Source organism: Chenopodium album, chromosome 8, assembly GCF_948465745.1.
Source record: "Chenopodium album chromosome 8, dcCheAlbu1.1, whole genome shotgun sequence".
NCBI lineage: Eukaryota > Viridiplantae > Streptophyta > Magnoliopsida > Caryophyllales > Amaranthaceae > Chenopodium > Chenopodium album.
This window is the reverse complement of record NC_137841.1, coordinates 5,640,417-5,665,885: the sequence shown is the minus strand read 5'-3', so window position 1 is coordinate 5,665,885 and position 25,469 is coordinate 5,640,417. Positions and strand designations below refer to the sequence as shown.

The 25,469-nt window shown below is 34.6% G+C and overlaps 2 protein-coding genes across 2 annotated transcripts; one reads left to right on the top strand and one right to left on the bottom strand.

The window, feature by feature from the left end:
• Positions 1 to 15,263: 15,263 nt before the first annotated feature.
• On the top strand, positions 15,264 to 20,154 carry LOC145641659 (aspartyl protease AED3-like). The gene is made up of 3 exons (XM_081692560.1): positions 15,264 to 15,775; positions 17,358 to 17,832; positions 19,674 to 20,154. The coding sequence occupies exons 1-3, from the start codon at positions 15,293 to 15,295 to the stop codon at positions 20,027 to 20,029; spliced, it is 1,314 nt and encodes a 437-aa protein (XP_081548686.1). The 5' UTR covers positions 15,264 to 15,292; the 3' UTR covers positions 20,030 to 20,154.
• A 623-nt stretch (positions 20,155 to 20,777) lies between these two features.
• Positions 20,778 to 23,140, bottom strand: LOC145641658 (uncharacterized). The gene is made up of 2 exons (XM_081692559.1): positions 21,399 to 23,140; positions 20,778 to 21,121 (listed from the first exon to the last, which is right to left on the bottom strand). Exon 1 carries the CDS (start codon positions 23,053 to 23,055, stop codon positions 21,469 to 21,471), a length of 1,587 nt encoding a protein of 528 aa, XP_081548685.1. The 5' UTR covers positions 23,056 to 23,140; the 3' UTR covers positions 20,778 to 21,121; positions 21,399 to 21,468.
• Between the last annotated feature and the right edge of the window lie 2,329 nt (positions 23,141 to 25,469).

Here is a 25,469-nt window from a genome sequence, read left to right as displayed (position 1 = left end):
GGTGATAAGCAGCAAATACAAGAAGGTGGTGATCCAAGACTAAAGGAGTGGCACTTGATCCAAGAAGGTAGTGATCCCAAAGATGATTTGCCATAAATTCATGATGTACTAACATATGGATTGTGGTCTATTGTCTGTACTCTGTAAGTATAGGGAGTTAATAAAGCCCAAATACAAACTTGTAAAAGCCCAAAATAATTTATAATTTGAGTTTACAGGCCAATTGGTCTTGGCTGCACTCTAGTGCAGCTAAGATAGCTACAACAAGTGAAGCCCAAAACGCGCGGCCCAAATAAAAAATGAACATTTAGTTGAAAAATATGAACATGAAAAAAAATGAACATATAAAAACAAAAAATGAACACGTAAAAAAAATGAACATTTAATACTAAAAAGTGAACATGTTACAAGGAAATGATAATTTATTAAAAATGAATCTAATTATCATATAATCATAAATTTGCTAGACCACGACCTTAAAAATGAACATTTTGTTAGAAAAATGAACGCGTAAAAAAAAAAAAAGAGAATATTCAGTAATAAAAATGAACATTCAGTAATAAAAAGTGAACACGTCAAAAAAAAAAAAAAAAATGAACATTTAGTATATTAGAAATGAACCTTTATCATACAACCATAAAATTGGGATCATATACATTGGAAATTCTCCAACTTAAAGACAAATTCATTGTACATATCATATACTTCTTCATCACTTCTTCGTTGTTTCTTCACTAATTCAGAGTCTTTGTCTTCTACAAATACAATTAATCTGTACTCACTAAAATATAACAAATAATCAGAATTTTCATAATCATCACAAAATATCTTCATAATAATTATTTATAATGTTTATAATATATAATCATCAATACAAAACTTTAAAATATAAATAATATTCACTCTATATGTCATATGTGTTCATAATCAATAACAGATATGTTCGTAAAGAATAACGAAACATATATATTCATAATAAATTGTTCAGATTTTCAACATAAATGTTCAGATAATTTAACTTTCAACGTATTATATTTTACTTTCAACCTAATAAAAATGAACATTTAGTATTAAAAAATGAACACTTATAAAATGAATATGTAACAAAAAGTTATGAACATTTAGGATATTAAAATGAACATGATTTTCATAAAGGTTCAAATTCATTGTACATAATTATTAATGAAAAATAAAGATAAAATAAATTGTCGAAATATGTTCATTTTTTATGTATTTAATATTCATTTTCGGTGTACTAAATGCTCATTTTGTAAAAGATGTTCATTTTAAATTCCTACGTATTCAGTTTTTTTTACAGAAATTATATTCAAGATCGATTGTAATTATTGAAACTCTAAAAAATTGATTATAAACCTTAAATCTAATTTTGATTCATCATAGAGAAAATAATTATTGATTTGTAACATGATTAGAAATCAAAAAGAAAAAAAAATCAAAAGAGAGAGAGAAAGATAGGGGAGAGAGAAAATAACAACAAATTAAGCAATACAATTGATATTCATTAACAATTAAGAAATTTAATTGATATTCATCACAAACTCATAATAATTTCAAATAATCAAACAATAAATCATCATGCATGATCAACGGAATCATACAAAATACAATTACAATTTGATAAAATCTAACCTCCATTGTTTTCTTTGACCTCAACTTTCTCTCTCCTCCATTTTTTTTCTTTCTTCTTTGATAAAGCCAAATGATTGAATCTGAAACTCATAGATTTAGAAAGAAAGGAGTATACCCATCAAAACACGAATTACTAACTCAAAATTTTATATAAAGAAGAAGAAAACTTTAAAGATTGAAGGGAAGTGAGGTAAAGAGGAAAGAGAAAATTTTAAATTGAGAAGAAAACTGAAGAGAGAGAAAAATAATAGAGCTAAGGAAGAAGAAGAAAGAAAATTAAGATATAGGGAAGAAAAAAAAACGTATATTCATTTTAACGTACTATATGTTCATATTTATTGCTGTTGCAGCTAGCTTGGCTGCACTAGAATGCAGCCAAGAATTTGTATTTACAGACCAATGACCCGACTCACGCTGACCCTTCCCAAGCCCATTTAACTCACCCTACTGGAGTACTGGCCATCCATACCTTTATCTACCTGACCCTAGTCTCTCTCTCTCTTTTTTTGTTTTTTGGTTGTTAACTTCTTGTTGTGCGGAGTATATTTAGGAGTTTTTTTTTTTTTTTTTTTTTTTTACTCCTACCTTTATCAAGACCATAATCGATATTAAGAGGGTATATGTTTAGGAGTTTTGTTTTTTTTTTTTTTTTTTTTTTTTTTTTTTTGGAATAAAATTAGTTGAACGACCATTTCAAAAACTCTTGGATTGCTTGGTGATGCACTTTTTTATGGTGTTTAGAGAGCCACACAAGGGCGGGGTGAGAATCGATCATAACATCTCTTAGAATTGAGAGGGAAGCTCTAGCAACTTGAGCTATCTCTCAATCTCGGTGATGCGCTTTTTGAAAGTGATATAAGGCCTATTCACATTTATTGAACTAAGCTGAGCTGAGTTGAACTGAACTGAACTGAACTGAACTGATTGGAGCTGAACTAAATTGAACTGAACTGAGCTGAAATGAATATTTTATGAGAGAGTGAAATTAAGAGCTGAACTGAACTGAACTGAATTATTGTTATTGTTATTGTTATTGTTATTGTTATTGTTGTTATTAAAGCAAGTAGTAATCAACATCTATTTATCAAACAATTTTACCCAAAAAAGTTAATTATAATCAGTTAGTCAAAATAGTTAATGCAAACATTTAATAGCTACTTAAAAGTAGCTAACAACTAAAAGCCCAAAGGTAATTGCTAAATACACAAAGCGAAAAAATTCTAACTATGAAATTTGATCTCGTAATCTCCTCAAACCGGAAAGGAAGCTCTAACCTTGATATATTCCTCAAACCCTCACTATTACAGTTCGATATATGGTAATATTATTCTATATCATATGTACACACAAACGTTTTTGAGCCAACTAACGTATGTAGTTGACATCCACTAGTATGTGTATAGGCCATAGGGTTAATATTGTTAGTTCATAATTTGAAGGTACTAACTCAAGAGCTGACTTATATGTGTTGAAGACTAAACTTTTCAAGTGTCACCACATGTAAGTGTCCCACATTGGTTAAAGAAAAGAGAGTTAAACACTTTATAAGGCTAAGGGGCTACTTCTCCTACTGCCACATGATTTTGGAATGGAACCTCCTTTGATCTTGTAAAGTGAACTCTCTCTCTCTTTGTTTGCGGGTACGGTCCAGACCGGCGTTTAACAATATGATAAAGATATTTTGTATACAATGTGTCCTATTAGGCTATAATTATGGATATTAGTGAAATTAAAAAATTTAAAAGAATGGTACTTCACTACTAGTCCTTCGTATATGAAATTTGCTATTGCCGACGAATTCACGTGGTGGCATGCCTTCGTTACTTTAAGGCATTGGCTATGTAGAAATAAAACAACAAAGATATTTTTGGTTGCTAATTAATTTAAGTGTTCTTCATTTTTGTTTCTTTTCGCTAATAAGTATGAATTCCAGCTATATTAATGTATTAATTGGAATTTATAAAATAAAAAAATATATACTTGTATATAAATTGGACAAACGTACCATACCCTAAACTTTTTTATTAAAATAAATTAATATTGAAGGTCACCAAAAGTAGATCTGTTTTCTTTTGCACCACTTTTTAATCTCCTTTTTAGCTTTTTTTTAATCATGTTTTTTGCTTTCTTTTGAAAAGTGATTATTGAAAAACGTATCTACTAATATTTAACTCACGGAGAAATCACTATATTTCATAATGAGAGTTGACGTGAGGATACTTTTGATTAATTAAAATTTTCATATCTTGATCGCATTATTATGTTCTGATCAGTGATCATTGAATGTACAAATATATATACTAATATTACTTTTAATTCCTGACATACACAACTTGATTTCTACGCTTATGGCGGCTGATTTAGGTAGTTAAAAAAACATCAAACAAAAAAACTTACAATATCATTAAGTATTACCCATAATACTAACTCCGTTTCATATTATTTGCAACGATTAAACTTTTTTTCTCTCTACTTTATGTCAAATCGTTGCAAATAATATGAAAACGGAGGTAGTATAAATATGAAGTGTAAAAGTGGATATTATAAAGGAAAAATGGAAATTAAAAATCCAACATTTGCGCAGTTCTCACAAAAATTCAACATTCGTTTAATCTTAAAAAAATTCAACCTTTATACTCTACCTTCTCCAATAGATCCATTTTACTTGTGATCTGATAAACAAGTTTTTTTTTTTTTTTTTTTTTTTTTTTTTTTTTTTTTTTTTTAAATTCTCTTACTTTCCCTTCCCACTCCTCATTTTTCTCTCACATCTCTCCTTAAAAGCTGAAACCACCCACCCCAGTCCTATTTCAGCACGCACCGCCGCCGCCACTACCTTTGCCACAACCACTTACCCCACTCAACCATACCTAGAACTTAAACCACCAACCTTACCTAGGCTCAAAATTCACAAAACAAAGATTATTATGGTTGAATCAGGCAACCAAATCGAAGATTGAATTGAAAAACCCTCAAAATGAAGATGATGAAGTGCGATGGACGGTGGACAAAAATCACGATTTGAGTTCGCTTGGACTGCAATTTCAGGTGGTGCGATTTTGGGGGTTGAGCAAGGACTAGTTGTCGCTGCAATTGTGCCAATTGTTGTTGGTGGTGGTGGACTGGTGGGTGGTAGGCTAGATGGGCTAGGCGAATTGAGGTTGCGTTTTTTTGTGGTTGTTGTGCGTGTGATGTAGTGGCGCATGAGAGTTGCAGAGGCAGAAGTTGGTGGAGGTGATTGTTAGATTTCGGGAAAACTCCTCAATCTGGAGTGTGTACCATTGATCAAATATATAGAGTTTACAACACTAGGATAAGGATTCCTAGATATGATAAACATACAAAATATACAATATATATCCTAAACTGTGACAAATATTATCCTAAATATAATATCTATCACACCCCCGCAGTCGTAGCGGGAGGAGGTCGTACGCTAAGACTAGATCGAAATTCCAGAAATAATTCTCGCGGTAGGCCTTTAGTGAAAATGTCTGCGAACTGATATCTAGTAGGAACATGGAGAACCCGAACTTGTCCCAATGCAACCTTTTCTCGAACAAAATGAATTTCCATCTCCACATGTTTGGTGCGTTGGTGCTATACGGGGTTGCCAGAAAGGTAGATAGCACTGACATTATCACAATAAACAATAGTAGCTTGCCGTAGAGGACAATGTAACTCTAGGAGAAGATTACGGAGCCAGCACGCCTCAGAGACAACATTTGTGACGCCTCGATATTCTGCTTCTGCACTCGACTTAGATAATGTATGTTGACGCTTAGATGACCAGGATACAAGGTTGTCCCTAAGGAAACAACAGTATCCCGATGTGGAACGTCGGGTGTCGGGACAACCTCCCCAGTCAACGTCAGTGTAAGTAATCAGTCGATGTGAAACAGTAGGATATAAATGTAGACTGTGATCAATGGTACCCTGAACATAACGCAAAATGCGTTTCAATGCCTCATAGTGAGGTTCCCGTGGATCATACATAAAGAGACACACCTGTTGTACCGCATAGGAAATATCTGGCCTGGTAAAAGTTAGGTACTGAAGAGCACCTGCTAAACTGCGATACAAAGTAGGATCCCGAAAAGGTGGCCCTGCATCTGCACTAAGTTTGGACTTAGTGTTAACTGGAGTAGCGGAAGGCTTACAAGAGGCCATCCCTGCACGCTCTAAAATCTCCCGTGCATACTTTTCCTGCGAAAGTAGCATATAAGAAGGTTTTCGGGTTACTGCAATACCCAAAAAATAACTCAGAGGCCCCAAATCAGACATGGGAAACTCAGTTTGCAACTGAGAGATGATCCATGTGCGCAACCTGTCAGATGAGGTAGTTAAAAGAATATCATCAACATATAAGAGCAAATATGCCATATCATCTCCCTGCCGGAAAGTAAAGAGAGAAGTGTCACTTTTAGTAATGACAAATCCCAAATTAATAAGAAAATTTGCAAAGCGTTGGTACCAAGCTCTGGGAGCTTGTTTCAAACCATAGAGAGCTTTATGCCTTTCAAGGTCACCATTAGACTTGTATTTGTGTTTAAAGAGCCACATACAATTAACAATATTCACCCCCGTAGGCCTAGGCACCAATTCCCATGTCCCTGTTTTAATTAAAGCACTATACTCATCTTTCATCGCCGCATTCCAATTGTGGTCATTTAAGGCCTGTTTATAAGATTTTGGAAGAGGTGATTTGGGATGAGGTGGACCCGAAGGTTGAACGGTGAGGTTACAATATTTCGGGTTAGGCTTGTATATACCCCGTTGACTATGGGTGATACGAGGGGACGGTGGGGGGGGGGGGGGGCGAGTGGGCTGCAAGGGCGGTATGCCACGCATAGGTGGCGGGGAGTATGTGTGTGGTGTGGCTGGACTGGTTGGCGAGTTGGGGTGTGAAGTGCGCTGGGTTGGAGTTGCGGGAAAGGGAGAATGGGAGTGTGGGCTAGCAGTGAGTGGGCTGTGGTGAGGCGAGCCTGCTGTGTGTGGGCTCGGCGGAGCTGGGCCTGCTATGTGTGGGCTCGGCTGAGCTGGGTCTGCTACAGCACGGCTTGGCTTCATGGAGTGAGGATAGCCCATGAGATAATGGGTAAGGAGAGGCGACTGTTCATCATGGCCCAAGAAATTGTAGTTACTCAATGTGAATTTTTCTAAGGATTTAAAAGGGAAAACGGTCTCATTGAAGGTGACATGACGGGAAATATAAATTTTCTTGGTGGAAATATCTAGACACTTATAGCCTCGATGATTGGAGGGATATCCTAAAAAAATGCAAGGAGTGGAGCGAGGGGCTAATTTATTTGGAGCAGTGGCAGACAAATTTGGGAAGCAAAGACAACCAAAAACCCGAAGATGACCATAGGATGGGTTCCTACGAAAGAGAGCTTGAGCCGGAGTAATGTTCTTGATGGATTTAGATGGCAAAATATTAAGAAGATAAGTTGCCGTTTCAAGAGCATGTGACCAATAAGATGGAGGCAAAGAGGCATGAAAAAGAAGAGTGCGGTTGATGTTATTTATGGTGCGGATCATACGCTCTGCTTTCCCGTTTTGGGATGAAGTGTGAGGACACGAGAATCTAAAAACCATACCGTTAGCATTGCAAAATTTTTTGAATGGGTCATTATCAAACTCACGACCATGATCACTTTGAAAGGATTTAATTGGACGCTCAAATTGGGTTTGAACATATTGTCTAAAAATAAGGAAGCTTTGGTAAGCCTGGGATTTAGAAGCTAATGGGATAGTCCATACATAGTGAGTAAAATCATCAAGTAATACCAAGTAATATTTATGACCATTGACACTATGAATGGGAGAGGTAAATAAATCAACATGAATAATATCAAACGCACAATAAGTATGATTATTTGAGTTATAAAACGGAAGTCTAACATATTTCCCTATTTGACAAGAATTGCGAAAATTGGAGTCAAGCTCCTTATTACAATCAATAAAATTATTGCTCCTAAGAAAATTAATAGAAGGTGCTCCAGGGTGTCCTAAGCGGTCATGCCAAGTGGTCGGAGTGACTGTGGTAAGAGAAGTGGCAAGGTAGGTGCTTGGTAATGTGGACATGACTGGATAAAGGTCGTCGGAACTATTGCATCTTGCTAGTACCCTCCCCGTTCGAAGGTCCTTCACAGAAAAGCCATTAGGGTCAAATTCAATTGAAACTGAGTTATCAGATGTAAATTTACGGGCTGAAATCAGGTTTTTAATGATTTGAGGGGCTAGAAGAACATCTTTTAAAGCAAGCTAATTGTTAGGTAAAGTGGTATGACCATAACCAGTGATTGGAATGCGATGACCATTTTCGACTAAAATATGATTATTCGTGCTTAAATTAAAAAGGGGCAAGAGATTACCTAAGGTATGAGTCATATGAGAAGTAGCTCCGGAGTCCATGTACCACCCATTGTCCGGACTTGATAGACTCATTGAGGAATACGCACTCCCGAGCTCCGTGGGAGTTATAGGCGGCCCGTATTGAGGTTGACCCATGGTGTAGGCTTGCTGAGAATACAGACCACGAGCAGGGGGTCCATTGGGTCGAGACTGGTACATCCCACTGGTTGGAAAGGGGGCAGGAGGTACGGCCCAGCCTTGTTGAGGCCAATGTTGCTGCTGCGGGTTGGGCCAAGGGGGCTGTTGGGCCCAATTTTTCCCATTAGGTGAGGGCTGCTGTGACTCCCAACTCCCTTATTGTTGTTGTGTTTGTTGACCAGAAGGGCTACCTCGACCAGGTGCGCCGCGGCCGCGACCTTTCCCACGTCCCTTACCGCCGGCGCCGCGTCCTCGTCCACCGCCACTAGTGCCTCTGCCGGCGCCAGTGGAGTTTTGCTGGGTGGAGTCCTGAGAAGCGGGCGATTGTTGTTGCTGTGCCACAAAAGTGGTCGGAGCCGCCGTGGTTTCAGAATTCCGGCTGTTTCTTCCAATAGAAGGCGAGATCGTGCGGTTTTAAAAGAGGGAAGTGGGTCTGTTTGAGCTATCATAGTGGCGACAGTATCAAAGTCGGTTTTGATGAGTCCGGCAACAAGACGGAGGACCAACTTTTGATCTGAGACAGGTTGATCGACATTGGCAAGCTGATCGGAGATGCTCTTGAGACTCTGGCAGAATGCAGTAACGTTAGGAAAATTATCAAGATGTAGAGCGTTAAATTGGTTTTCAAGGTACACCGCCCTTGTGCTCTTGTTATCTTGAAAAATATCCTTGAGGCGATTCCAAATTTGCTGGGCAGTGGAATTCGGGGAAAGAATTGTTGTTAAAAGGTCAAGAGAAATTGTTCCATAGATCCATTGCTTGACAATGGCATCTAATCGAGTCCAAAGGGCATCCGAAGTCTCAGAAGGACGTGGTGTTTTGGGATTGATGTGGTCAAGAACGTTGTAAGCACAAGCATGGTTCTCAAACAATTCAACCCAATTAACATATTGAACATTCTCATAATCTAGAATAAGAGGAATCGCATTCTTGATATTATTAACGGCGAGAGCCGGGTGAAATTCATTGGCCGGTGGAGGCGGTGGGGGAGGTGAGTCGCTGTCTTTGGCCATTGAAGGAAGGCAGTGTAGTGTTTAAAGGAAAACAGAAATCTGGAAAACAGTAAAAAAAAAAAAAATTCGCGGAAGGCTTGAAAGGCAAGGTCCCAAACAAAACAAAAAACCAACGAAGTGGAAAAAAAAAACAAAAATTTGAGATCTAAAACCTAAGCTGTGATACCATGTTAGATTTCGGGAAAACTCCTCAATCTGGAGTGTGTACCATTGATAAAAAATATAGAGTTTACAACACTAGGATAAGGATTCCTAGATATGATAAACATACAAAATATACAATATATATCCTAAACTGTGACAAATATTATCCTAAATATAATATCTATCAGTGATGCGTGTGGGTTTTGTGCTGCGGGGGAGGGGGGGGGGAAGAGATGGGTTTGCTGGGTTCCGGTGCGCGGTGGGCGGTGGATGGGGTGGTTAGGGAAGGAGGGTGGGGCTGGGTTTGTTTCCGATTTTTTTTTGTTTTAACTTTTAAGTTTTTTAATTGTTTTTGTTTTATAATAATCAAAAAATTAATTGACCTATTAATAGCTAACACGTGGCATATAACTTACTAAAACCAGTCATCAACAGGTAATGGATCTTTGGATGAATGTGGGGTATAAAGGTTGGATTTTTGCAAAAAATCTTGTGTGGACCTGGTCCACAATAATATTATTGTGGACCTGAGATTTATACATACGTAGCTGGCATTATATTCAACATAGTGTCCTTAATTTTAATATAGTAACCTTATTTTTAACATAGTAACCTTTTTAAAAACTTGTGCGACCTTTAATGTTATTATGAAATTAAAGTACGACATTATGTTGATAGTAACTTAATTTTAACATAGAGGTGTTTATTATTCATATTGACCATTGAATTAAAAATTTCATTAAAAAAATTAATTAACCTCTTATAGCTTATGACACAGTACCTTTTATTTCAACATAATAACCTTTATTTTAATATAGTGACTTTTTTTTTATTAACAAAACAATCATATTGTCTCTAATATTGGTGGTCCACAATAAATTAGTGTGAACCAGGTCCATTTAAGAATTTGTAGGATTTTTGTGGGATTAAATGAAGGTTGAATTTTTTAGAGAAGACCGAGCAAATGTTGGATTTTTAATTTTCATTTTTCCTGTTATAAATACATATATGGAGGTGGAAAATAATATTAATGATTTTCCCGTGCAAAAATATGGTTTCCAATAAAAAAATGATTAGGAAGTATAATCAAAATAAAATGATTAGGAAGTACGGTTCAATATAATGATGCTTTTCCAAGAGTTCAAATCCTAAATCCATCGTGTGTTTTAAGACCCAGCACCAATGCACCATATATGCTGGACTTATTGGCTTTAAATTTTTATACATTTTCGACTTAATTAAATGGTTGTAAATTGTATCAAATCCACACTTTAATGGACCTAATTAATCGCAATTAAAAACACTTAACACAATTCGAAATAATCAAATAATAATACAATAATCTTAATACTTATTTGCCATGCAAGTCTATAACTATAGGTTATTTTCTTAACGGGATATATATCTACATGAAAATAAGGTCTCTTACTAATGATGAGAATGAACCCCGATCTTGAAACAGCTCAAAAATAGAAGTGCTGAGCACACGTACACTGCTCCCCACCTTCTTCTTCGTGTAGAGTCAATTTACATTTTACAAGGCTTAGAATTAAAAAACTGAAAACGTTACTTTTAATCCAATTAAAATTAGAGAACCAAAAATAAGTGGAGAAATAACTAATATATATATATGACCTACCAATATAAAATATAGTCAAAGTGGAAGCAAAAAGCATATATTCAGTGATAGAAATGTGGTTTCCATAAGATGCACAATACATGTATATAATGTAACATGATCATTACCAATCTTATGATGACCAAATTTCAAAGGGCCCTATCGAGCAAGCTAAGGTTTAACTCAGTTGATAAGAGATTTAATTTGTTGTCGTATATCCTGGAGATTTAAGGTTTGAATTTTATTAAGTGATGTAGTTGGAAGTATGTGGGATGAAATCATTTTACCTTATCCCGACTTCAAGTATTTGACTCAAAAAAAGTTAGACCAAAAAATTTAAGAATTGAGGTACGATCAGAGTCCTTTAATTATCTTTAAAAAATAGAAAAATGAAATTTGAAAGGCCTAGCTAGCTAAGGGTTCCTTTAATATTTGTAAGGCATGCTCCTACCGACAACAATTGTCATCAAACTTCTTCTCATTTCATTCACCTTATAATCATAACGTTTGCACTATACATTATACATCTTGTGACTTCTGAGTTCTGACCCATATCGATCATTTGTGGGTATACCGCTCTTGGTAGGGCAGTCTTCTTTTACAAAAATAAATGTATCTTCTAACATATTAGTGCTAGATTATGCGCAATTATTATTATGTTGTGATAATACTATCTCTGTCCGAGCTTTGTTGTCACAATGTAACTTTGAGTAGTCACCTTATTAAAAATCAATAATCACATTATTGATATAAGATACTCACATTGCATGACTGATCGAGTTTGATTATAAATGACGTGATTATTGATTTCAGACGAATAGAATAGAGATAAACAAAAATGGTACATAAAAACTGAATCTTGATCTTATAATTGTATTCAAAATGTCACCGATGCAAATCTTAGGCATGATCTTAGTTATTGTATGATCTTATGATCCCACTTAGCAAAAAAAATCAAATATGATACACTGCACTCGGGTGTACAAAACAGTCTCTCCACAAATTATTATGAACAAATATCGTTTCAAGTGGGAAAAAAGGCTAGTTAGAGATTCTATTGTCTAGAAGAAGTAGCAACAAACCAAGTGCCTGTGTATTTATGGGCCAAAAGCTAGCACCAAATGCAAAGTGATAAGAAGGATATTTTATTAACATAAATATTTGGAGAAAAATTCACACTTTCATAAAAGTTAATAAATGATTATGATGTCTAATTATTAGAGAATATCTTGGACCATTTGTCTCATGCCTGCATTATAGAGCACCACTGGTTTCCACAACCAAGATTATTTACCATTACTATGTAATGAGTTATATCATCATCAAATCATTATTTAACTTGATATGATTTCACTAATATAAAACATTAAGTAATTAAGTAATAGAGAAAAATAAAGTTTTACACAAATAAATTTACTATATACACAATTTAAGAAATTAAGTGACATAACAAATGGAGAAATGAGAAAGTGAAGGCCTAGTAACGAAGTATAATAAGGTTATACCTTATCAATCATTTACATGAAAATATGGCACGACTCACTAATAGACGCAGTATATAGTGTTTATGAGCTTTATCGGCACAAAATCAATAACAAACATCTTAGCTAAAATGATCTCAAATTGAATTAGAGGAGATGAAGACCCACACACTAACAAAATCATATGAAGTTTCATCTTAAAATCAATTAGTGATTAGTGGAGCAACTAACCTACTTTGTTTATAAAATTGAAGCTCTTTGCTTCAATACTTCATCTTTCAATGTGAATATGCCGTACGTACATAATATACTCAAATGTACACTTTACATTAAGAATTTTAAAAAACTAGCAATCCAACTGTGTAATTTTTTTTTTATTGAAATTAAACACGTATAAGACAGTAATTTATAAGACTTTTAAGTTGCCAATCACATTGTAAAACATATAATTAGTACTTAATTAGTATTTAGTGAAACAATATTCTGTCCAATTCAGAACAATGCACTATCAATTTCACGAGATGCGTTAGAAGGGCAGAAAAAGAGTCATTTTCTATTGTTTTTAGTAATTTACGTAGATCACATGACACATTTGTCTGCTTATGAAAATTGATAGAATGTTGTTGCACTTTGGATCATATAGTTATATTATTAGATTATAGAGAATGTTAACGTACTTAAGTACGATTTTGCTAATTAAAACAGTATATTTTGAGAGATGTTTTGTGTTCATAAGTCTTAATCCTTAATTAATTTAATATTAGTTACCAAACATTAATAAATAATATTAAATCATACTAGCCAACCTGAATTTGTCTAGATTTTATCAATCCCTGGCATCTAATCGCATTTCTATGATAACATCTCTCATGTAATTTAGGAAATATTATACCTAAATTTTATTTTATTAATCACGGATAGAAGTACAACCAAATACAACACTCTTAACTTAAAGATCCATATGCTTAATCTGACACAAGAGTATCGATCGGTTTTTCTAAAACTATTATTTATATATATGTAGTAAGAAATACTTTGTATTATCAGCGTGTTTTCAGTGTCGTCTAATTTGAAAGACAGTGTGATCAGCTATATATAAAAGGTTATGTTGTATCAATTTATTATACATTTCTCAACTACTTACTGCAGGTCTCTCAAATCTACCAAGTTTCCCTCCAAACCTTTGCACTAGTGTTTCATTAATAATATAATTATAATAAATTTCATGTACTATATGGGAAAATTCATAAAGTAATTGCAACCAATTGTCTTACATATTTGACAAAGCACAATATTTACTTTAGAAAGTACAATACTAGATTATACTCGTATTAGTGCACGAGATATAGGAGGAAACTCACTAAATGAGCCCTATGAGGTTAATCATTAAACTGCATTGATCTAGGATTTCGAGGTGGAACGTGATACCATTATTCCACCACCTCAATCTCACAATTTTGTGATATATATGTTGATGAGATTGCAAAATTATTGAAAGTATTTTCCATACCATTTGTAATTTTGTGTATTTGGCAGTGCCCAAGCAATTATACGACGTGCTTAACCGCATAGTTTTGCGCCCATGCTACAAATTTGTTGGAGCTATTGTAATAGATCAGAGTATAACCAGAAATTACAATTAGACAGTCACATCTAAATAAATCAGGGACAAAATTTGGTAAAAAAAAACAGGGAAAGGTGATAAGAAAATTCTTTCAGACTAAAGGTGGTAATGCCATGTCAGCTGTATGTAGTTGCACAAGATTACAAGACACTAAAGATTAATGTGCTACTAACATGGACACATGGTGCAAATGTGCAACCGATGAAATTAGCCAAAAACTTTGTTCTATTAAAACCAAAAGCCAATCGAAATACTTCCTCCGTTGCACAAATAGTATTGCAACATACTCGTTGTGTATACAATCTTCATTTTTATTGTAACCGTTTTTTTATCTACATATGTTATTCTGCTTGCTTATTATTGTGGGTCTTACTTCTCTATATTTCCCCTCTTTGTAAAATTAGACATTCCTTATTTCCTTAATGTTTGTGGAATGGAGGAATTAAGCTTATAAGGTGGTTATCATTTTCTCTTCTCATGCGTTTTTAGTGTCCGACAAATCATAATTATGTACATTACACGAAATCTTATCATCTTACGTAGTTAATAACTTAAGTTTACAAGGTGGTTATTATTTCTTCTCATGCATTTTCAATGTCCAACAATTCATAACATACATTTTCATTCACACAAAATCTAAACATTGTCCTGCACGTAGTTTACTCTTGATTTGATATCTTGTTAAATTTAAATTACAAAGAAAAATAGTCAAGAGGTCAATACATTCATATAAGAGGTGTGAGATGTTTGACAATCTACAATCCCAAACAAGATTTCATCTCAATACCAAATTACTAACATTGCATAATAAAATGTTTATTTAATTTCAAGTCGAGAGCATGTAGTCATATCACAATAAAGAAAGGTTACACAAGATAAAGTCATAGATAGACAACACTTAAGTCGTCCGTAAATAACACCTTTAATTATTCCTTAATTTAATACATGTAGCACATAGTATAGATTACAATTTGGACATTTAGCATGTTACAACTCTTGCAACTATCACAAAAAGTATGAGCATAGAAAATGGAATACAGACTGTTATCACACACTACACAACACCCACTTCACACTCACACACTCTCACTTAAGTCACTCACTTCCATCCCACATTACATCACTATATATACTCTTAACTCTCAACCCCTCTTTTATCATCTTACACCAAACATAGCTAGCAAAAACACATAGCTAGCTAGCCACCATGAAACACCTCCACTTCACACCCCTCTTCTTCCTCCTCCTCCAACTCCTCTCCCTCACTCGACTCGGCCTCGGCCGACTCGATCACACATGTAACCTCCCAGAAGACAAGGGGTCAACCCTTAAGGTCTTCCATGTATCAAGCCCATGCTCACCCTTCAAACCCAAGAAAATGTCATGGGAAGAAAGTGTGATCCAAACTTTTATTGAGGACAAGGCTCGGTTACAATACTTGTCGAGCCTCGTGGCACGGAAGTCGATCGCTCCCGTGGCCTGGGCTCGACAGCTGATCCAGAGCCCAACCTACATTGTAAGAGTGAAGGTTGGGACTCCTGCTCAGACATTTCTTATGGCATTTGATACTAGTAATGATGGTTCTTGGTTGCCTTGTAGTGGTTGCACTAATTGTGGTTCTTCCCTTTTTTCTACCGAAAAATCCACTTCCTATAAAGGCGTTGCTTGTGGCACATCTCAGTGTCAACAGGTACTTTCTCTTCTTCATTTCTTTTGTGTCATATACTAGATTTAAGTGCTTACGACATCCACCATTAACCAGGTGGATACTAAATTTTTCGAGAGTTGACTTAGAAATTGGATACGAAATATCAATTAATTAAGAAAATGACATAAAGTGAAATTATGAATAACTGGCTTAAACTTAACATTAATTACACCGATCGGATTAATAAATAATTTTATCATGTATTCCTAAAGATAGAAAATGTATTAGATAAATAGTTATTGCAATAATGCATACATTATTGTCGGGTAAATACAAGTTAATATATGAGATACACAAAATTTGTTTATCACATGACAATTTTGTAAATAAATCAACTTTTTTAATAAAAGTGGATTCTACAGTGATAACGACTAGATAAAGTTGTTGATATATTTACCAAAATGCCATGAGATAAACAAATTTTGTTTATCCAAGGGATCAACTCAGACTCCCTCATTATTGTCGTCCTTTATTTTTTTCTTGTTAGTTGTATGATGGACTTATCTTAACTTGAGGCCAGGATTACTTGTTGAAATAATGGCACAATTTAGGCAAAATGTAACAAACATTTTGTGTTAAATAATGTTTGGCAACAGTTTATTATCAATCATTATCAAGGAATTATGTTAGAATAAACTATAAGTACCATTCATTATTATTGAACAACTTTTCAATATTTTCATAAATTTGGTATCATTAAAAGTAATATAATTTTCCTTACCACACTTAGAAATTAGGCTGGATTATTATTTTGGGAAGGCATGTATAAATGTACCATTTGTGGTATACTCCAAATAGTTTAGAAAGTAGGTGTTGATCAGTTATTACAAAATTAGTTTTATGAAAATGAATCTACCATCATGATTAGAAATTGTGAATTAAAAAGTTGTAAAGCTAGTTGCTCTTTTTATGTTGGATAAAAGTATGAGTTTGTACATAATAAGATAGTGAAAGGCAAAGTAACTTTCATAATTATTAGGCATGGATAAACAAGCCACACCCCTAAAAAACAAGATCTGTTATTTGGGTTTAGCTTTTGACCTTTAGTACACGAATGATATCCTGATCGAGCGATTTATTGGAATTTCAAATAAATGTCTTATAATTAGCGGGAGGTTAAAATTAAAATAAAACTAGTTTCGTAAAATATTTTTGGATTGTAAGGAATTAAGTCTGTTAGAGCTCTCGCCTTCCTACTATGAGGGTTGGATCTAGCCTCATTGTCCACTAACTGAGGTTCGAATTTATATTATGTGGATGTAATCTTTTACGAGTCTGAATGACCGAGGTTTCTACTATGTATAATGAGACCATTATATATTCCAAAATAAAAGTAAAATAAAATAAATTTATTTCAGTAATTTAGTTATGCATTTCTTACAAGCAAATAGGCAATATGTTACATCACATTTTGTACTTGACTAATACTTGTAATACACTGTATTAAAAAAAAAAATTAAAAAAGTAATACAAAGTACATCAATAATTTTGTGGTATCTATTCGTTGTGCAAGATTTGAAGTATACAAAATTTTAACCATGTTTTATTTGTTCTTCCTTTTTAGGTAACAAACCCCGTCTGTGTCCAAAACTCGTGCACCTACAACCAGACATATGGCGGTTCCACCCTAGCGGCCACCCTTGCACAAGACACCATCGCCCTAGCCCGGGACCCTATCCCAGGCTATGTCTTTGGTTGCATCCAAAAGACAACCGGAGCGTCGGTCCCACCACAAGGGCTATTGGGCCTTGGACGAGGCCCATTATCGCTCATGTCCCAAACCCAAAGCCTATATCGATCCACATTTTCCTACTGCTTGCCTAGCTTTAGGTCATCCAATTTCTCTGGATCCATGAAACTCGGCCCGGTAGCCCAGCCTAAAAGAATCCATTACACACCATTGCTTAAGAACCCAAAGAGGCCTTCCCTTTACTATGTTAACTTGAAAGCAGTTAAAGTGGGGAGTAAAACCGTTGCCATTCCACCGGAAGCTTTGGCCTTCAACCCTAACAACGGCGCTGGCACTGTTATTGATTCCGGTAAGTAAACGGACTATTTAACACTAACCATAAAAAATAAACAAATATATACTATCTTGCTTTTCAATAGATGCATTATTTTGACTTTTAACATTATTCCAACACTAATTAAGAACAAAGGTAGTAAATTTTAGTACATGACAATTTGTCAACCATCAGTAATGGTCAAAATTCATAGGAATAATGGTATTAAATATGGAATACTATGTTCATTACCTTATCAATGAAACTCCATCTTCAAACACATGTTTTTCTTCGTTACTCCCTCCGTTTTTAAATACTTGCTCCTCTTTCCTTTTTCGGCTGTTTTTAAATACTTGCTCCATTTCGGAAAACTTTTACAACATTTAATTATTTTCTCTCACCTAGTGGACCCAACTTAAATTTTATATATATATATATATATATATATATATATATATATATATATATATATTCTTTCTCCTCCAATTCTCTCCACTACTTTGACTTTATATAATTTTTTATTCTTCCACCCACCCCCACTACCTTCTTTATTATTCTATCCAATTTCTCCTAAAACTGCGCGCATGGAGAAATGGAACAAGTATTTAAAAACGGAGGAAGTAGTTCATGTTTTCCTATTTTTGGAGATCCAAAATGTTATTTTCGTTTCTATTTTTGGATAATATGTAAAGACCATTATACCCTCATTTTTTTTTAACTTTATTCATTGTACTTCCTAAATTACCTTGAATTTTGCACATGCTTCGTACTTTTTCCACTTTCTCTCTCTTATGTTTGTCTATAATTATACTTTTTACTTTTATTAATGCAATTCATCCATTTTCTCCTCCTATTTTTTATATACCGTGAAAAAACACTAACCACAACTATATTATAGGAGAGAGGGAGTTCATTTTAATGACCGAGGTCGTAATGAAGACTAATACCGGGGTGTAGGCACCACATAACAGTGCTTGCATCACCCTTTGGAAAAATAACAGTTAGTTCCATGTCCTACAAATTAAAATTATGGTGCAGCTGCTGCCACTATCAGTAAAGTGGAAAACAGAAGCGCACCCGTGAAAGGCATCATTTTTAGATGCTTGTATTGTAACGTTAATATCTATGTCTCTCACTTCAATTCTTCTCAATTTTAGTGCATAGTCATCCCCAAACTTACTTAAGGCCAAAAATTTTGTAGGACCACCCCCGTTTTATTCACAAAAGTTGTCTTTGTGACCACACCAAAGTTTATTTTGTCAACTACACTTATCAATTTACCATGCCCATGTTGACATGTTCTATGCACATAAATGATGAAATTATGGGTCCAATTTTTTTTTTTTTAACATGTTAAGACAATTTAGGCTATATTTAGTTCACTTGATATACTATCTCCATTTTATATTATTTGCAACGATTAGATATTTTTTTTTCTACTTTATGTTAAATCGTTGCAAATTATATGAAACGAAGGTAGTAGGAAAATTCTCAGACTTGAGTCATTAAGTACTTGTAAACCTCGTTTAGGTACCAATAAGATTTAGACTTTGAGTCATTAGGTACTAAGTCACAATTTAGTACCAACATAATTTATTACGAGGCAAGGTTTGATCTTCTAAGACTTGCTAAGAACTTCCCCTAACATGATCTACATTTTCGAATTTGATTTAGTTTGATGTGCTTTTTCTACTATGAACTAATTTGTACAATAATCCTTACAAAAATTATCAAATGAAAATAATTATCTAATTGAAGTTGTATCAAAGACCAAACCACTAATAACGTTAATTATTTTATACTTTATGTCAAAAGACCAATCCATTATCAAAATTATTATTCCATGCTTAATTATATTCTTCCAAAATATTTTTCAGGCACGGTGTACACCCGGCTAGCCCTACCAGCCTACACCGCGGTGAGGGACGAGTTCAGGCGTCGAATGGGGAAGGCAGAGGTAACATCCCTAGGAGGGTTCGACACGTGCTACAGCGTACCAATAACCATACCATCCATAACCTTTGTTTTTGATGGCATGGACTTGACATTAGACCAAGACAACTTCCTACTCCGTAGTACCTCCACCAGCATTGCATGCCTCGCAATGGCGGCTGCCCCGGAAAACCCCAACTCCGCCCTCAATATCATAGCCAACATGCAGCAACAAAACCACAGGGTTGTCTATGATGTCCCTAACAATAGGATTGGCATTTCTCGTGAAACTTGTACTTAGAATTTTTAAATTTTTTTTAAGGATGTTGGGAGTGTTAAATCTTGTTCATTACCTGAGAAAAAACATAATGTATTAGTATAAGTGATGTTATAAATTATGTCTTGGAGTAATCCTTTTTTTACTAAGGTAGTCCATGATTTGAAAAGTGACAATTTGGTTAGTTAAAAAAAGGGGGACAATTTACAAAATAGTACTGAAACAAACAGAGGAATGCAAAACATTAAAATGAAGGGGATTTGTTTTATCACTACTTTTGTGTTTTGATATTGTCACGGGTTCTTGATCGTCTGAAGATAATATAGTATGTGTCTCTGGTATAATTTGTCATTGTTTAAACGCGTTAGCAAGCTTAATCGTCTCATTACTAAGCTAGGCTGTAAAATTATTGGGTCGTTCTGAACCATTATATTGCCTATGTATGGCACATGGGCGGATATATAATTTATCTTCACTTTAGTCAGTTTTCACATCATCTCAAATTCCTAATCGCTTGAAAATACATATCTATCTATACTCTATACTTTAGTATTTAAAAACACAAACCACACATTACTTATATGTCACATGTCATCACAAATCACTCATATGCCACATGCCACCTTCTTTATCAAAAAAATAAATTTTATGTCTTTATGCATTATGTAACTTGCAAATTTAAGTAAGGAAATTAAGTGTTTCAACTACACCAATATAAAGTCGTAGTCTTTCATCTCTTAAACTTAAAATAAAGTAATAGTAAAAAAAAAAATCGAGCTAATTAGTCCCCATTATATAAACATATAAAGTATAATAAAACAAAGCTGACTCATACAACATAAATAAACAACACATTACAAGGAAAATATTCTAAGTAATAACCCGTGCATGGAACGGGCCAGAAGACTAGTTTATATATAACAAGCAATTCATTATACAAAAAAGAGAGCTTAAAGCAACAAGCATAATTATTTTACAAATGCTAAGCATTAAATTAAAACATACATTAAGCTAGACAAATGTGAAAGTCTTGCTTATAACTAGTCTTTATTTCTTAGTGTATCATACTCCGTATGATTTTATATTGTCCAAGCTGATTTCTCTACTTGGTAAAACCTGCAATTGTCATTTCGTGGACATATTAATCAATGAACGTTTATACATCAATATCAAAATAATTCAACACATAAAAGATCAACGTGACTAGTATTACACTCGGGTGCTAGGCTGCTTAGCACATCTATCTTATACTTGAGTGTACGTGCACTAAGGCAGTGTGTGTATTGTGTCACATATCACATGTGACACGTAAAGACCAATTATATTCCTATACGAGTAATAAATTTAAGATGATCAACATTTCAAGTTTTTAATTAGAAGAGGTTTTTTTTACCTTTGATAATGTCTTTGGTAATCTGAACCCCGCTTTCTTGATCACCTTAGCTATCATATTTGGCTATTTGCTACCCTTTTCTACCAAACATGATCTTGGCTGCGAACTTCTTAGCACTGGAATTACTTGAATATTCTTCCTTATTGCAATTGGCAGAAAATCCTAAACTTAACTCTTTTTTTACCGCGTATTTAGAGCTAGAACTAGACATGGATTGGGCCGCGCTCCCATATTGGCCCGAGCCACCAAATGCTTGAGCAGCATAGCCCATAACCTGGTTTTGGCTTGCATAGGTATTGGGCTTTTCAGCCCAACCACCTCCATGTCCACCACTAACATTATGGGATGGATACTTGGTTAGTATCTCATCCATAATGTCATTAACACCCTCATCTACGTTGTGATCATAGTCCCCATATGGGGTGTGGGCCGAATGGTTCAGTTGGTTTGACCCAAATCCGTTGATGGACTTATCACCCCATCCGTGTTGCTCGCGCTCTCCATACATGGTGTTGTTGGAGCTACTAAAATGATTTGGCCCAGTGTATTTGGTGGGTGAGTTAGCATAACCATGGTCCACTTTCCCCATTGTGTAGCCTGAGTGATGTGGTTGTGTTGGACTAGAGAACTTGTCTGGTGAGTTAGTCCAACCGCGATGATTTGTGTTCCCATTTATGTAATCTTGGTTATGTGTTGCAAGGCTAGAGTGGTGAGCCTTTGTTGGGCTAGAGAACTTCCTTGGTGAGTTGGACCAACCTTGATCCATATTACCCATCATATTCCCCTCGTTGTACGTTGCCATGTTGCCTTGTTGATTTTGGGTTGGACTAGAGAACTTATTTGGTGAGTTGGCCCAACCACGACCCATTTCTCCAGCCATATGGTTCTCGTTATGGAGCGAACTATCATCACGATGAATTTGGTTCGAGTTTGAGAATTTATTAGGCGGATAAGCCCAAACTTCATCATCATTCTCTATCACATGCTCATTTTTATGCATTCCAAGACCTGATTGATTACTTCGAGTGGAGCCGGTGAATTTCGTGGGCGAGTTTTCCCAACCAATACCCGTTTTCCCCATTGTACGATCCTCGTTATGCATTGCTAGGCCCAAGTGTTGATCATGGGTTGGGCCAGAGAATTTAGGGGTCGAGTTACCCCAACCCTGATCCATATTCCCCATCATATGCTCTTCTTTATGGGCCATACGGCCCGATTGATTTGTTTTGATTGGGCTCAAGTATTTTGGACCGGAAAGTGCGGTGGCCTTACTAGCGTAACCACCTTCGAATCCGCCGTCACCATAATTGTAAGCCTTTTGCCCTCCTCCCTGGTACATGGATTGCCCTTGGTGGTATTGGGCTTGGCTAGAGTATTGATTGGGCTTTTTTGACCAACCATGCTCCATTTCTCCCAAGCCCACTTGACCCTCATGCATCTTCATATTCCCCATTACATTATGGTCTTCTTGGACATGAATTGATGGGCTTGGGAGGACGGTTCGGGCTTGGGCATAGTAGTTGGTGGGCTTCTCAATGGATTGGCCCAAGAAATTATCTTGGGCCTGGCTTTCATAGCTTGATTGGCTCATATGCTCTTGGTACTCATATTTAGAAAAGTTTGTTTGGTTGGAATAGCTAGGTTTGTATAATTTCATTGATGAGATAAACAAATGATTAAAAACAACTTATTTCAAAGGTTGGAAATTTGGGTTAGAAATGAAGTGGGTGAGTTATAGCATACAAAGTTTTAGTCCCTTTATATAAGGTGAACCAAGATATAATCTAATAATTCTTTTGTTAGAAAAAAAAAAAGTGGATTCTTGCTCCACTTGTATCATATTTTCATATTTTCAATTTCTCCATGGTTTTGAAAAAAGATTGTTTGAAAATTCCTGTAACGTGCATTCCATAGGCATATATTCCATATGTTTAGTCTATTTATTTTTTGGATTTTGAAATATGCTCCCTTATCCTTTGATTACTGTCTTCTTACACAAATTTGATGTACAAAGAGGTAATAATAGACACCACATCACATGAAATATGAAGAAAGAGAGCGTTCTTCTAAAAAACAAAAAAATGAAGAAAGAGAGCGAGTTTTATTATATTTTGCTCTCGACACATCTAGTTTTGTTTTGTTTTTTTTTTTTTTTTTTTTTTTGAAACCCTCGACACATCTAGTTGATACAGTCTAACGGATGAAAAAAAATAGGCAACATAATTGAATTGTTATGTTATTGTGTGCAGTGGCGGATCCAGGAATTCTAAATAGGGGTAGCATAGAATAATAAGGGGAAAAAAATTAGAAAAAAGTTCTATATTATATATTAGTATTATCGTTTAATAATTAGCCTTTAAATTTTAAAAATTCATTTTGGTAGATAGATTCTATTACTTTATTTTTATAAATGAGAGTCCTTCAAAAACAAAAACTTATGTACAAATATAAGTAAAAGTAATCAATAATAAAAAAAAAAATTAAATAAGTAAGAAAATAAAATTAAGATAAGAGACGTGTTTTATGTATAACTGGTCTCTTTTCTTTTAACATGGAAAGTATGTTCAATAAAAAGGCAGAATCTAAGAGACCTGTTTATATATAACAGATCTCTTTTGTTTTAGTATGGAAAACAGGCGGGTTTGTTGCTAGCAGACTCAAAGAGACCAGTTATTTAAGATAACAGGTCTCTTTGAACACTTTTTTTTTTTTTTTTTATTTTTTATTTTTTTATTTTTAGGGTTAGTATGTGCTACCCCTTGTGCCGTAGTGGATCCGCCACTGATTGTGTGGCATGTAGTAGTGAATTATTATTACAAATTACTTTTTTTTAGTGGGTGGTACGATTTTTTCTATTATATTAAATGTTTAGTGGGTAAAATGTGGGGTAAAAAAAATATACAAATTCAAAATGATGAAGTCGATGAATATTAAAAATAAAGAAAAATATATCAATTAAATAAAGACGTGTTTATTAAAAAAGTGTGACAAATTAGTCTAAAAAAAAAAAAAGTGTGACAAATAAACAAGAATGAAAATAATTTTATTCTATTTTCTATATACCGAGAGCTTCAAAGTGTAGATCACATTTGATCCCAATTTCGAATATGACCCTAAAGACTTTAACCAAGTATGATATATAGTAGTGATGCTCGCGTCTAATCGGTTTAGTAAGTTCGATGGGATGTATCATGCATTCATATGAAAATGCTAATCTTAACCATTATACTAAATCAAAGGATTCAAAGGTAAGTACGTAATGGCCACATTTGACTACTTTTAGTCTTTTAATAAAAATAACAATGATAGAGGGTCAGGAATTTATTTTTTCCACATTTAGTGGTACTAGAATCTTACCCATATTATCAACATAGAATCATACTTTAGTGTTTATTCGATTATAGTACTACATATTCACATTTTTACAAGGCATCTTTATATTCAAGATTCGAAGTGGAATGGTGTTGAGCGGTAGTTGGCTCCAATTCTTTTATTTGGCAAATACTATAACCGAAAGTATAAATTCCACCATCTAATTTTATGCTAGTTTATGTTTCTAAGCAACTTAAAGCTTGAAGAATAGTATACATACTGCATAAAAAAAGTATTGCAGATGCCAAAATGATCACTTCTGAAGGAATCATATAGTATCAATTGAGATATCACACTAGATATCATACCCTTCTAGCATTTCTTCCTCTATAGCTTTTTTTAGGAAATCCGTCACTCAATATATATAATCAATAAAGCCCAAACTGTAGTAGAGTTAACTACACAAGTAAGCAGTGGCGGATCTTGATCAAAAATATTAAAGGGTCGGGATTTGAATCTTTTGCCTCTCGCTTTAAACTAGTCGCTATGTTCCAATATTTTATAAGTAAAACAAGGTTATTTAAGTTTATTAACTTATTAATTACAATAATTTACCAGGGACCGGGCCCCAAATGGCCTCGTGGAAGGCCCCTCTCTGCAAGTAAGCATTTTTACCTCACAGATGCTTTCACTGCAGGAAAACTGAAGAAAGACTGGAGTCCGGAGGCCGGACGTCATATATTTTTTTCAAAATCAGTT